Source organism: Microcaecilia unicolor, chromosome 2 (genome assembly GCF_901765095.1).
Source record: "Microcaecilia unicolor chromosome 2, aMicUni1.1, whole genome shotgun sequence".
NCBI classification, from domain to species: domain Eukaryota; kingdom Metazoa; phylum Chordata; class Amphibia; order Gymnophiona; family Siphonopidae; genus Microcaecilia; species Microcaecilia unicolor.
Genome location: NC_044032.1, coordinates 352,509,032 through 352,524,178, shown reverse-complemented (window position 1 = coordinate 352,524,178; position 15,147 = coordinate 352,509,032). Strand labels below are relative to the sequence as shown.

The 15,147-nt window shown below is 43.5% G+C and overlaps 1 protein-coding gene across 2 annotated transcripts in view; it reads left to right on the top strand.

Moving 5' to 3' along the window:
- HOOK3 (hook microtubule tethering protein 3) overlaps positions 1-15,147 on the top strand; it is a 253,534-nt gene that overhangs the window by 148,787 nt on the left and 89,600 nt on the right. For both annotated transcript variants that reach the window (XM_030194473.1, XM_030194474.1), the window contains exon 11: positions 2,783-2,984. In XM_030194473.1, the coding sequence (XP_030050333.1) occupies positions 2,783-2,984 (202 nt within the window). The remainder of the gene's footprint in view (positions 1-2,782; positions 2,985-15,147) is intronic.

Here is a 15,147-nt window from a genome sequence, read left to right as displayed (position 1 = left end):
CTCTTCAAAAAGCTACAAGATGTCTTATAATATAAAATCATAACCCAAAATACAGAGCTTTAAGTGCCAACCCCTAACTCCTCATCACACTCCAGAAGCTGCCATATAAACAACCAAGCCTTATACCATATTTGAAACTGCAAGATATCAATTATATCTTTGATCTCCTCAGGAAGTTTATTACGTAAAGTAGGACCCAGAAACAAAAAGGCACTAAGTGCCCCTAGGCAATTCTAGTAATCCCTTTTGAGGTGACCATTAGGCCTGAACCAGCCTATAGTGCTGAATACAAGAAACCACTCCACTGATAAAACAGGATGAATGTTCTCCTATAGCTTAGTGCCTGTAATTTGTGGCTGTATTTTGAATCAACTAACGTCCATATCTGATATTTTTGCATCCTCACAGCAAATTACAGTATAAAATTTGAGTAGTTATCCATGCATGCACTACTGCAGCCAACTGTGCGTGCACAAAATAGGAATGTAGGTAGTAGATATTCCAAAGATGATACCAGCACTTCCTAGTCACTTCTGCAATCTTTCTCCATACTCCAGGAATAATCTTAAAAAATAAACCAACACTTTATCCTCTTCCTTCAGTCTTAGTCTGATAGAGACAGCCTAATTTCTGAGCAAACTGTCAAGAGGCTAGCCTGTGTAGCAAAGCCAACACTCTCTTTGAGTGATGAAATTTAAAGTTGTTCCTACATAACCATATTTCCACTTTTCTCAATCTCCTGCTAACCCTCCTTACAACCTGTTCCTTATCCAAGAACATGATGGCAACAAACAAGCAGACCACCACAAAAAATTTTTTTTAATTAAAACCACACAGATTCACACTGCCTGATACAGGCTGTGTTTCACCCACATAAGGGCTGCATCAGGGGCTCTAAACTATAGTACTATATCAAAATGCCGGTTTGACGAAAATAGCCAAGGACTTCTAGTGTCGGCATACAAAAACTAGAGTCTTGTGAAACACAGCCTGTGTCAGACAGTGTGAATCTGTGTGGTTTTAGTAAACTTTGGTTTGACCTTTTTTTGTGGTGGTCTTGTTTGTTGCCATCATTTTGGAGTTTGCAGATTGTTTGCCCTGTTGCTTTCTGGGACCATCCTTATCCAAGAACATGCAGGAGTGGATGAGTAACCTAATGGTTAGTGTAGTGACCTGAGAACCTGGGGAACTGGGTCTGATTCACACTTCAGTTCCTTGTGACTGTAGGCAAATCATTTAACCCTCCATGGCCCCAAATACAAACTAAGTACCTGTATATAATATGTCAACTGCTTTGATTGTAACCACAGAAAGATGGTATATCAAATGCTATCCCCATCCTGTTTCCCTTTCCCAACAGATGTGTATATCATATGCATATATATAGTAAGACAGACCAATGTCCTCAATCCTGCTAATGGTTGCAGTTACACATTAAATATAGGGGATAAACTGGATCCCTGTGGTATCCCAAACTCAATTAGCCTAGAAGAGGAATATATATTACCCCACCGTACTTGATGGATTCTTCCCAACAAAGACTAAATCACTCCAAAGAGGTACATGCTACTCCTATCTCCAGAAAATGTAACATGATCAACTATTATCAAAAGCTGCCTACAGATCCAATGTAGACTTCAACACATCCGATCAACATGTTCCACTAATGTGGATTCTATTCCTTAACCAACATGAAAACTTTCTGTCCAGAAGCCAATCCAATCTACCTACACATTTTGAAATGATTTGTTAATTGTTTTCACCAGCTCAAGTATTTTCTCCACAAAGTTGACTAATTGGTCTACCTTAAAGCGATCAATATATGTGTCCTTAAGAATTGGGTACACAACCACTTCTAGAAGGATTTTGGCACCAGAGCAGGAGCAAGTGGGCATCGCTTCTGTCTCTTCATGGTACACCCTGGGAAGAAACTGGAGGGAGGAGTCAGGTTAGGGGGTGCTGGAATGTCAGGGCCATTGCAGAAAGCTATGTTGTGGCAGGGGGTTTGGGTCAGTGGGTTCTCCTTAGTTTTTTATGCTGCCTCAGACCTGGTGTACGTTTCCTGATAGACATCTGTGCAGAGCTTAAATATATTTGTATTTCTGCAGATTAGCTATACCGTGCATTTTAATATCCTGTGTGTGGATATCTACCAAGTGAGTTAACTTCAGCGCCGAGATCTTTTCTGCGTTGTGGCCCATAACAAGCACATAGACCGCTTGTTAACCATGCACTTCTGCCCACAGCAGCTTTCTGCATTACCTCCAAACTGCTTTTCTCTGTTCTCTACTCTCCCAACCCCTCAACTGCCTCCATCTCACAAAACTACTCTTCTACAACTGACACACCATCCCCAAAACTGTCCCACACCAGAATAACTACTCTCCACAACCACCCAATGCTGTTCAGATTACTCCCACCTCTACCCCTTCGTAATTAGCCACTGCCCCACCACTCTGGAAACTGTTCTACCTCCAAAAAGTATCCCCTGCAACTGCTTCCATAGTAAAAAACTACCCTTCTGCACTCTCTCTTATATAATGTGTGCACGCATATACGTTTGCATGCAGAGGGGTTAGAAAAAAACTCATGAACCAAGCCCCACTTGTTGAGTAAAATATATTTCGGTTTTGGCAATTAGAATTTTAGAATAGCAAACTAGAAAGAGTTATGTTCTTTCAGTTGTTTCTGACAACTTAATCTGTTTGATAACATGGGGCTGCAACAGATTCTGTGAAGTTAGCATTATGAAGTTGGTTGAATTTATCATGATTCTGCTCAGGCATTCTTCTGATAAAGTTACTAAGCTGGAGGGTCAAGTGGAGTCGTATAAAAAGAAGCTTGAGGATCTTGGAGACTTGAGACGGCAGGTGAAACTCTTGGAGGAGAAGAACACTGTATACATGCAGAACACAGTCAGCCTGGAAGAGGAGCTGAGAAAAGCTAATGCTGCTCGAAGTCAGCTTGAAACGTACAAAAGACAGGTAGGTTACCAAAATTGTGCATTTATGTACATTTTTCTTCTGCTAAACAGTTTGTGTTGATGGTTCCCCTCCTCCCCCCCCCCTCCAAAAAAAAAAGTGTCAGTTGGTAAAGGGGTTGTTCTCATTAGAGTTGTTGTCACCAGCTGCTCTCAGTTGTTAAGTAAATTACTTTCTCCAAGGACAAGCAGGCCTTCGTATTCTCATATCTGGTGTTGTCATCTGAGAGAGCCCGGTGCAGACACTGACTAGCATGAGATGATTATAGATATTTCTAGCAGTGTCCCACCACACGTGCCCTGGTTCTTTCCCACCCAGTGCATGAGTGCAGGTCCCTCAGTGGAAACGCCTAGCACCCACCTGGGGTTAACCCTGCGGCCACCTGGAGGATCTGTCCCCAGCACTGCTCAGGCCCGCCTGCACCTGGGCATGTGCGCTACACCAGCAACCCTCCTCCCACTGACTGGGTACTGCTTACCTCTGGGCGAGTCTTCCACTCTCAGGTTATTTCCTGGCGATTTCTAAGAACACTGGGGCCACACTCTCAGGGGTCCCACAGTTCATAAAAAGCACCCACAGGCTCAAAACACAAACCACCAGGATTCTTAGTCAGTATAGGACAACAGAGCTAATAAACTAATGGGTTTATTATCAGAAAAATAGAATAGCGAATGATATAAAACAGGTGGAAAGACAGCAAGCAATAACAGGTAACTGAATAAGGATCAATATTAAAGCTATCTAAACACTTTGCTACTACCTGGGTAGCGCTTGGGGAGTTTCAGGAAAATAACTGCTCACAGGTCTTGAACAGGGTCTCAGGGCAGAGATGTTTACCCTCTGCACTCTCCAGCTGAGACTGGAAAAAAATCAAGTACCTCCTGGCTGGATTTTGAACTCCAGGGCCAATCAGAGCCCAGAGCATTAACAGGTCAGCATCAGACCCGACATCGAGGGCATGTACAGGTTCTGCATTGGTGTTGGCATTCACATCGACCCATATAGTACTGCTGTCGATGTTGGGGGAGGAAGCTTCCCCAGGGGCAGGCACAGAATCACTCAGTCCAGTCTGAGTATGGTGAGGAGTCTGACTGGGATTGCTCACAGGACTCAGACGAGGACTCTCATTACTTCTTGGAGGAGGAGTCATATGGGGTTCCTTCTGATCCCTCCTCACCTGAGGGTCTCTCATTGGCTTTATCAAGGAGATGGCTTCTGCCATCCCATTTAGGTTGGAGACAGAAGAGAAGCCCAGGGCAGAGATGTTATCTGTTCTGGACTATGAGTTGCCTCCTAAGGAAGTGGTCACAGTACCATTGCACTCTATCCTTAAAGATGAACTGACGGAGAACTGGGAATTCCCCTCTGAGTGCAAGTCGCACCTGAAAAGGTGTATACACAGTATTGTATCCAGAATGCTCCCAAATTCGAGAGGGCACAACTGCCTCACCACTCTCTGGTTGTAGCATCCACCCTCAAACGATCTAGGAGCTCCAGGGCTCGTGCCTTGGCTCTCCCAGGTAAAGAGACTCGGACATTAGACTTGTTTGGGAGGAAGACTTTTTAGGCCTTGATGCTTATCACTCACATCCAGTCCTACCTGCTCTACATGAGCCTTTACTTGAAGTCTTTGCTACGCAGTACATTTAGTTCTGCAGATTCTCTTCCTCGGGAGCACTCCATGGAGCTTCACCAGTTGGCCTGTAAGCAGCTGGTGTTACAGGAAGTATCTGGCCAGGGGCACTTAAGGTTCTTTTGATATTGCATCCAGACTCGCCGCCATGAGTGTAAGGACGCGCAGACTCTCTTGGTTATGTGTCTCTGACCAAGTGCCAACGGTTCAGAAGAGATTGGTAGACATACCTTGCTGAGGAGACAATCTTGTTAGGGACAAGGTAGAGGAAAATTATATTTAACTGCTGTGTGAAGGTCTCAGCGGTAAATCAAATGCAATAAATAAAACACATACTGTCTCAGCAGCCTCCTCTTCTAGGAGGTTTGTGAGTGGGCCTAGGCAGTGACCCTGCATCTCTTAAAGGCGTAGGTTTCTGCCACCTTATTGCTGTGCCTAACAGCCCCATGCCTAGTGCTCTTGGCCTCTCCAGTCCCAACCTTAGAAATCCCAACAGGCTTCCCAGTTGATGCGAGGGGCGAGCTTTTGACTGACTCCAGAAGAGCATAACATAACATGTTGATTCTTATATACTGTAGTACTCCAATTAAGGCTCAGAATGGTTTACAACAAAAAAGAAAAATATACAAAATAAAAGTCTCATCAACAAATGCAAATATCCTACATACAGAAACAAATCATACAATAAATTTTACTCATAAATAATAGTTAGAATAGAACAAAAATTTTGGGGATTTCTGAAACTGCAAATAGTTTCAGTTCTTCATGGAATGGTCCTCCGAGCCATGTACCTGGCAGGAAAGGACAACTTCCTGATGGACAGATTGAGCAGAGTTTTGCAACCACATGAGTCACTTCTCAACAAGGGCGTAGCCTGCAAGATCTGAGAGTGGATCACCCCTTGGTGGATCTTTTTGCCACTCATATCAACAACATAGTCCCCCAGTTTTTTTTTTTTGTTACATTTGTACCCCGCACTTTCCCACTCATGGCAGGCTCAATGCGGCTTACATGGGGCAATGGAGGGTTAAGTGACTTGCCCAGAGTCACAAGGAGCTGCCTGTGCCTGAAGTGGGAATCGAACTCAGTTCCCCAGGACCAAAGTCCACCACCAGGCTCAGATCTCATGGCAGACTAACATCAGATGCCTTTCCCTCCTCCATTAGGGGGGGGGGGTATGTGTATCCTCCAGTATCTTTCTTAGAGAAGACTTTGCTGAAACTCGAGCAACACTAGGGAAGTATGATCCTAATCACTTCTTACTGACTGAGGCAGATCTGGTTTCCTCCTCTTGGAGTTGTCCTCCCAAGATTCGTCGAGATTGGAATATATTCCGACCCTCATCACACAGAATGAGGGATCCTTTCTGCATCCTAACTGACTGAGGCAGATCTGGTTTCCACCTCTTGGAGTTGTTCTCCCAAGATTCATCGAGATTGGAATATATTCTGACCTTCATCACACAGAATGAGGAATCCTTTCTGCATCCTAACCTCCAATCCCTGGCCCTCACGGCTTGGATGTTGAGAAAATAGAGTTTGAATCCTTAGATTTTCCAGAGGGTGTCTCTCATCTTACTGGCTTCCAGGAACAACTGCACGAAGAATTGTTACTCATTTAAGTGGAGAGGGTTTGGTGTGAGGGCAAGACCTTAGATCCCTCGCATGTCCTGCACGAGAACTGCTTGAATACCTCCTGCACCTTTCCGAGTCTGGTTAGAAAACCAACTCTGTAAGGGTTCATCTTGGTGCAATTAGTGCTTATCAACATGTGGGAGGTAAGCCCATCTCTGTACATCCTCTAGTTGTTTGCTTCATGAGAGGTTTGCTATTGGCAAAGCCCCAGTCAAACCTCTAACTATGTAATAGAATCTCAATGTTACCCTCGTCCAGCTGATGAAATCTCCTTTTGAGCCATTTGATTCCTGTCAGCTGAAGTATTGACCTGGAAAGTTGTGTTTTTGGTGGTAGTCACTTCAGCTCACAGAGTCAGTGAGCTTCAGGCCCCTAGTAGCTGATCCACCTTACACTAAATTTCACCACAATAGAGTAGTTCTCCAGACGCACCCCAAGTTCCTTCCTAAGGTGGTGTTTGCATTCATCTTAATCAGTCAGTCATTCTGCCAACATTTTTCTCAAAACCACATGCCAATCCTGGTGAAAATGTACTGCATTCCTATGATTGCAGGCGAGCCTTAGTCTTCTATCTGGAGCAGACTAAAGCCCATAGACAGTTCAACCAGCTTTTTGTTTCTTTTGACAAAAACAGGATGGGGTAGCCATCACAAACGCGCGATTTATAATTGGCTAATAAATTGGATTTCCTTCACTTATGCCCACGCTGGGCTGACTCCAGAGAGTCATGTCAAGGCTCATAATGTCAGAGCCTTGGTGACGTTGGTAGCCCACTTGAGGTCATAGAGGAAATGTGCAAAGCTGCGATGTGGTCTTCAGTCCACATATTGACATCTCATTAGTGCCTTGAGCTGGATATCTGATGTGACAACTGTTTCGGTCAGGCAGTCCTGAATTTTTTCAGTGTCTAGAATCCAGCTCCATCCCCCTTAGCCTAGTTTTCTTTGGTTCATAACTAGTGTGTAAATAGTTTCAGGTTCATTCATAATGTTTTGAGTTGCTATTGTTCTAGCATTGTTGTTTTTTGCTGAGTCTGGTAGCTAGGGATTTCCAGATGTGAGAATATGGAAGGCCTGCTTGTCCTTAGAGAAAGCGAAGTTACTCATCTGTAGCTTATTCTTGGAGAACACAGCAGGCCGAGTATTTTTGCATACCCTCCATGCTCCCCTTGGAGTTTTATTCTTTAGTTATTTTGCATGATTGAGGGACCTTTGCTCGTGCGTCAGGCGGGAAGGAATTAGCACATGGGCAGTGGAACATTGCTAAAATCATCTCGTTACTAAGTGTCTGCACTGGGCTTTGTAGGATGATGTTGCCCAGATGTGAGAATACTTGGCTTGCTGTTCTCGGAGAACACCTGCTACAGGTGAGTAACTTTGCTGTATTTGAACCCTGTAGGATAGTATAGGCTTGTAATAATATACATAGCACCATCAGTGTATACATTTTGGTATAAGATTATTCATGTGGAGGGGCATTTGCAAAAGAATGTCCAAGTCAAAATTGGGACATCCTGCTCACGTTCAAGCAGGAAAAATGTCTAGATTTCCTGTTTGAGGATGCATGAAAAGGACGTCCTTACGTTGGAGATGTCTATCCTGAGAAACCATTTTACAAACTGAACTGTTTAAATTATAAACTGGGAAAACAAGGCACAGGGGCATCTGTCTGGCAGCATTCTTATGAAAATGGTCATACGGATGTCCTTGCAGAACTGAATAGTAGCTTAGGGTTTAGTGTAGTGGACTGTAAATCAAGGGACACAGGGTGAAATTCCAGTATAACTGTTCTTGTAAATGTGATTCTTCCTGGAACAGAAAAATACCTACTGTACCTGAATGTACACCACTTCAATAATCTTCAGGTTTGCAGGTGTCTTACTTTAGGTACATTAAGTATTTTTCTGTTCTGGAGGGACCAGTGGCGTTCCTAGGCTGCCTGACACCTGGGGCGGATTGCCGATGCGCCCCCCGCCCTGGGTGCAGCACAGCCTCCCCCAGCGAAATTACACCCTCCCCCCCGGGTGCATTTTTACCTGCTGGGGGGGTGCCGCGTGCCTGTTGGCTGAGTCCGCGCGTTCCCTCCCTGCTACTCCCTCTGCCCCGGAACAGGTAGTAACCTGTTCCGCGCAGAGGGAGCAGCAGGGAGAGAACGAGCGGACTCAGCCAACAGGCGCGCGGCACCCCCTCAGCGGCGTGCACCCAGGGTGGACCGCCCCCACCGCCCCCCCCCCCCCCTTGGTACGCCACTGGGAGGGAGCCCCAGAGAAAAAGAAATTAAGAGTTACAGTGCGATTTCAACCTGTGTTCCTTGGTTTACAGTCCACTTCACTAACCTTTGACCTGCTTTGTTCAATATGGCTATAATACCTGCAACTGACATAGAGCCTTTTTCTGGTTTCACTTTCAGGGGAGGGGGGGGAAACAGCAGCCACTGGGGGATTAAGGAGGCATCATGCCTTAATCTCTCAAGTGGTCAGCCACTCAATCAAAGTATCTTTTTGTAATCTGGCTATGACTGAAACAGGTCTAGATAAAAATGTCCTTCTTTTTTAGACATGTATGTTTGTTCTTGTTTAAAAATTGCTATTGGATGTCCTACTTTTGAGCCCTTCATAGTCCTGCCCACAACACACCCCTTCATATTTGGATGAACTGCAGTGTGAAACGTCCAAATTCCTCATCCAAATGGTACTTTGACCGAGAGTAATATAGAGTCTTCTCTCAGAGGTTAGGTTTCCTTCACCCTTTACTGCACCAGAATACTTAGAATTCCCACTCCCACTACCATCTATGGCAGCAGAGGGATCAAAAATCCTGCTGGCTCCGCAGTTAAAGCAAGGGACGAACTTTTGACTGGCTCCAAGAGAGCATAGTCACAGTTAAAGTAGCTGTCCTGGAAGACCTACTGTTAAGGAGGCTGAATTTTCTTCCAAGTGCGGTGGCCTCTTGTAACCTCAGACCAGTGGGTTCTCAGAACAGTCTACTCCCTACAACTGGAAACAATCCTGCCAAAATGCCCACCAAGAGCATGGACATTAAGCTCTCTGCAACAGGAATTGCTTTCAAGGGAACTCTTCATTTAAAAGACCAAAGCGGTTGAACCTGTTCTACTAGGGGAAAAAGGAAAGAGACTTTATTCCAGGTATTTCCTAGTCACAAAGAAAATAAAGGGATTGCGTCCTATCCTAGACCTAAGGGCTATGAACAAGTAAATGGCAATGCAAAAGTTAAGGATGGCTTTCCTGGGTACCCTATTCCTCTTGATTCAGGAACAAGGTTGGCTGTGTTCTCTTGATTTAAGAAATGCCTATACCTACCCAGTCATAGGAAGTATCTTCTGAGATTTCATGTACAGAAACACCACTACCAGTATCATGTACTGCCGTTTGGCCCTCACGTTAGCCCCCAGAGTCATCACAAAGTATCTGTCTAGTGGTAGTTGCATCATCGAAGTGCAGACTGGGATTCACATGTTTCCCTACCTGGACAATTTCCTAATCAAGTGCATATCAAAGGAGGGGACGCAGAAATCTTGCATAGAACTATTTGGCTGCTGTAGCTACTAGACTGTCATAAATTACTCCAAAGTCCCAGCTCGACCCATCTCAGAGACTGGAGTTTATAGGAGCTCTGCTAGATGTGGCTCTTGCTAAGCTTTCCTTCTGGCCCAGCACACTTTTGTGATGCTACAAGTTTGCCAGAGCCAGCATGTATCAACTCAGCAGATGTTGAGATTACTTTGCCACATGGCCTCAAATGTGCACATCACGTCTCAATTTGAGGTTGGCCCAGTGGGCTCTAGCATCCCAATGGTCCCAAGTCAGAGGGAACCTAGTGAATGTCATTGCTGTCACCCTTTCCTACAAGAATCTCTGCCTTGGTGACTAATTTGCAATAATTTGACTGAGGGACTCCCATTCCACATTTGTCAACCCTACAGGATTCTGACAGATGCATCTGGGCTGGGGAACTCATGTAGATGGATTTCACACCCAGGGTCAGTGGTCTGCTCAAGAGAGACTATACCGGATCAGTTCTCGTAGAGCTATGGGCCATAAGGAATTCTGTAAAGGCTTTCAGAGATTGGCTGACTGCAGAACCAAGTTCTCATTCAAACAGACAACCAGGTTTGATGTATTATGTCAACAAGCAAGGAGGTACAGGTTCTCCCATACCTTTCAAGTTGCTTAGAGAACAGTGACAGCACAGCAGCATCTACTCACTGCCTGCTCCAGAGGCTCCTTCCTACCTGTCCTGCCTCCCTCTGGTGTAATTTCCTGAATGGGTGAAAGGTAGCCTCTGAAAGAGGGAGCAGGCAGTGTAGATGTTGCTGCTGCTGTCTAAGACCAACTTGGAAGGAACGCGGGGGAGGGGGAAGGGTAGAGAGAGTGGTTTTGGACCCGTGGGAGAAGGGGTACATGTGATGCTCAAACAGTAGTTCCCAGAATCTGTATTGGTGGCAGAATGCCCCTCCTACGTACTGCATGCAGAATTCAGCACAGGACTCAAAGCAGAAGCACAGCAACTGGCATGACTAAGTCCCCACCACCATCAAACTCATTCTCTGAATGCTCCCCTGCCTCTGGGATACACTGCCCAGTTTCTCCTGTTCATTTCTTCTGGACTTGCTCACTCCCTGGCACTCAACACAAGTGTACAAATCCCAAGTTCCTTCCTACGGTAATGTTGGTGCAGTGGAGTTCAATGTTAACTAGTCTGTTCTGCCAACATTTTCCCCAAGGACAAATGCCCATCAAGGTAAAAGTGCACTGCTCAGTTTGGTGTGCAAGAGAGTCTTGGTCTTCTGTCTGGAGCAGACTAAAGCCCATAAACAGTCATAAGAACATAAGAATAGCCCTACTGGGTCAGACAATTGGAAACACGATACTGGGCTAGATGGCCAACAGTGGCCAATCCAGGTCACAAGTACCTAAGTATTTCCATATAACTTAATTGAGTGTCCCTAGGCTTTGTACTTTTTGAAAAAGTAAAAAATTAATTCACTTCTACTCGTTCTACACCTCTCAGAATTTTGTAGACCTCAATCATATCTCTCCTCAGCCATCTCTTTTCCAAGCTTAACCTCTTTAGCCTTTCCTCTTATGGGAAGCATTCCATCCCCTTTATCATTTTGGCTACTCCTCTTGAATCTTTTCTAATTCCGCTATATATATTTTTTGAGATACGGCAGCCAGAACTGAACGCAATACTCAAGGTGAGGTCGCACCATGGAGTGATACAGAGGCATTTGGTCTTATTTACCAACCCTGTCTTAATAATTCTGTCATGGCTACAGCCGTGCTTCCCTTCCAGACTCACCTTTCCTTCCGGTAGTCTGGCTTTGTGGCTTCTTTGCACTACGTTCCTCCTGCACTGATGCCTCTGTTGCTTTTTTTTCCTGTTTGCCAAGCCTCACTTCACAGTCTGTCTGATGTCCCGGTATCTTAGCCTTTCTCTGGTATGCCTTATGTGCGTTCCAAGCCTCATTTCAGGGCATCTGAGGTTCTGACATCTTCGGTGAGGTCCTTTATAACGAACCTTGGGACCTTCATGCTTTGCCTTCTCAACAAGCTAGTCTTGTTCAGAAAGCCTTGACCCTGCAAGGTCACCTTGTTCTTGTAAGTCTTGTTCCTGAACCTTGCTCCTGAAAGTCTTGCTCTTGAACCTTGTTCCTGAAAGCTTTGCTCCTCAGAGCCCTGTTCTTGGCTCCTGCTACAGTCAACCCCTGTTCCTGGCTCCTGCTACAGTCGAGCCCTGTTCCTGGTTCTTGCCTAGTCCTGTGCCCAAACCGGGTGATTCACCAGCCGCTAACTGGTGTCCGGCAGTGGCCCAAGGGCTCACATTCCCTGAGTTTGTGACAAATTCCTAGCATCCTGTTTGCTTTTTTGGCTGCTGCTGCTGCTGCTGCTGCACACTGGTCACTCTACCCACCTTTTTGTTTTTTTTGATCCCCAACATGGCAGCCATTGGTAAATGAACACTATCTAGTTGACTAGTGTATTGCTATGGATTTACAGCCTGCTTCACTGACACAGACTACTCAATAATTACTGTGGATTCTTTTGGATTCATATTAGGTAATTGAGACCTTTTATTAGAGGTTCTAAAATCTACAATGATTAAGATATAGACAATGATTATCTATATACACATAATGATTAGCTATATAACTAAAAAGAAACAATACCTATCTATAAACAATCATTACATCACTGGTCTCTACATCTAAGCAATGCTAAGAGTTCCTAGACCAGGAAAAGAAGCAATAATACACTATATACAATCATCACTGGTCCTTACATCATCCAGGCTCTTATCAGCTGGGGGGGGGGGCCCGGGGGGGCCCTGTTCACAGCGAAAGCCAGGAGTTTCTTTGACCAGGAAACATGGTTTTCTGCTCAGTTCATATGTTACTTACAGATGAGCTCCCAATTTCACTGAAAGAAACTCTGGGCCTTCAAGACTGAGACAACAGGAGTCCTTTATTGACAGGTTTGGTTCTGCAGTATGCAAATTGTATAAGTCCAATACCTATATAGTGAGAGGGGGAGATAAAAACGGGAGCTAAGAAAAAAAATATACCGGCGTTATTATGAGGTATATAGAATTGTTTGAAAAAAAGAAAAAAAAGACAATTCTATAACCTCTTCACAGAAGAAAACCGAGCACTTCATTATCTTAAATCCAATAAAGATATTACCATCAAACCAGCAGATAAGGGGGGTGGCATTGTAATTCTTAACTATTAGGAAGGAATGTGTGATCCATTAATGTGTAATAAATCTCACATTAATGGATCACACATTCCTTCTTACTCAATAGTGGAGTTATTAGTTTAGTATTATATTTAGTTTAAGATCTCCACCACCACGTGATTGTGTTTTAGAGGATTGTAATTCTTAACAACAGTAGTTACATTCAAGAAATCAACTGTCAACTTTCTGACACCCAATACTACTGCAAACTAGACACAGATTCAACAGAAGAGCTCAAGAAAAATTAACTTTTGGGTAAACTTTGGCTTTAGCTCAGGATTTCTAACTAACAAAGAGAGAGATTTTCTCACAACTAACCACCCTATCACACCAATCATTTATATACTACCAAAAATTTATAAATCTTTAGTGGATCCCCCTGGAAGACCCATTGTATCCAGAATAGGCTCTATTCTTGAGCCTCTCTCTATTTTTGTAGATACCTTTCTTAGACCATTTATCCTGCTTGTGAAATCTTACATTCGCGATTCATCACGCTATTAATTTATTAGAAGAATACGATGGAGACCTTAGTGACTTAACTATGGTTACTTTTGATTTGGAGTCGCCCTATACTAATATTCCACATCAACCGGTTTTAGACAATATCACAGATGTGTTGAATGATAGAGAAAACAACACAAGCGTACCCACTGCCTTTATCATTCAACTGGCATCAATAGCACTTCAAGGAAATTTCTTCTGTTTCCAGGAATCATTCTATAAACAAATCAGAGGCACAGCGATGGGAGCAAGTATGGCACCAGATCTTGCAATACTCTATGTAGCTTTCTTCGAGTATCAACATCTAGAAGATCATCCATTTAAGGAGGAACTTAGATTATGGAAAAGATATATTGATGACATACTAGTAATTTGGAAAGGATGCATCACCAGACTAAAGGAATTTCACTCATGGTTAAATAGCCTTAATCAACATTTAAAATTCTCCATTAATTATGACAATAAAGAAATCCCTTTTCTTGACATTCTTATAAAGAAAGATATATACCACTTTACAACCACAATATACAGAAAACCAACTGATAAGAATCACTTTTTGCACTTCCGAAGCTTTCATAATAGAAGTTTGAAGCAAAACTCATATTCACAATTTCTTCGACTAAGAAGACTCTGCAGTGACTATACTGAGTTCGAGGATCAAGCAAAACCTATGGCAGCAAGATTTCTAAATAGAGGCTACCCAAGGAGAGTGTTACTGATGGGCTTAACAGAGCTAGAATGGCAAATAGAGATGCACTACTACAAGGCCATTTGAAACGAAAGAAACTTGATACAGTTTGCAGTCTTAGATTCTCTAACCTTTCATCTGATATACGAAAGATACTAAGAAGACATTGGAATATTCTGGAAAATCGCGACTGCTTTAAAAACAAGCGTCTCACTGTTGCCCACACCAGAAATATAAACATTAAAGAAATTGTTTTGCCTTCTGCATTACCACTGATACGACCACCACTTCAGCTTCCAACTGGACACAGTCCTTGTGGGTCATGCTCGGTCTGTGCATCATCCATGTGTACTACTACTTTTGTACACCCAACCACAATGAAATCCTATTTACTAAACCACTCTTCAGATTGCAACACAGAAGGAGTGGTATACCTAATTATATGTCCTTGCCATTTAATTTGCATAGGAAAAACTATTTGAAAAATCAAAACCAGAATGATTGAGCACAGAAGTAGTATTAGGCGAGAGGATATTTCAGCTCCCCTAGTCAAACACTGTATAGAGCAATCCCATAGTTTTGGAGATCTTCGCTTCTGTGCATTTAAAGTTTTCTCTAAACCTTGGAGAGGTGGAAACTTAGATCTGATTCTACTACAACACGAACAGAGAACTATTTTTGAACTCAACACAATATATCCAGCAGGACTTCATGCAGAATTGGATTTAGCCTTTTTTTCTTAGTTTTTCATTTTTTCATCATTTGTTGCAGTAAGGAGTATCTATTTCTTCGTACAACCATATATTTTTATTCTGTTTATCTTTATTCATTTTTTACCAGGGAGCACTTTTTGAACTTAATACAATACACCCAGCAGGACTTGATGCAAGATTGGGTTTAGCCTTTTTTCTTTCATGTTTTCAGTATTTTGTTGCAGTAAGGAGTATCCA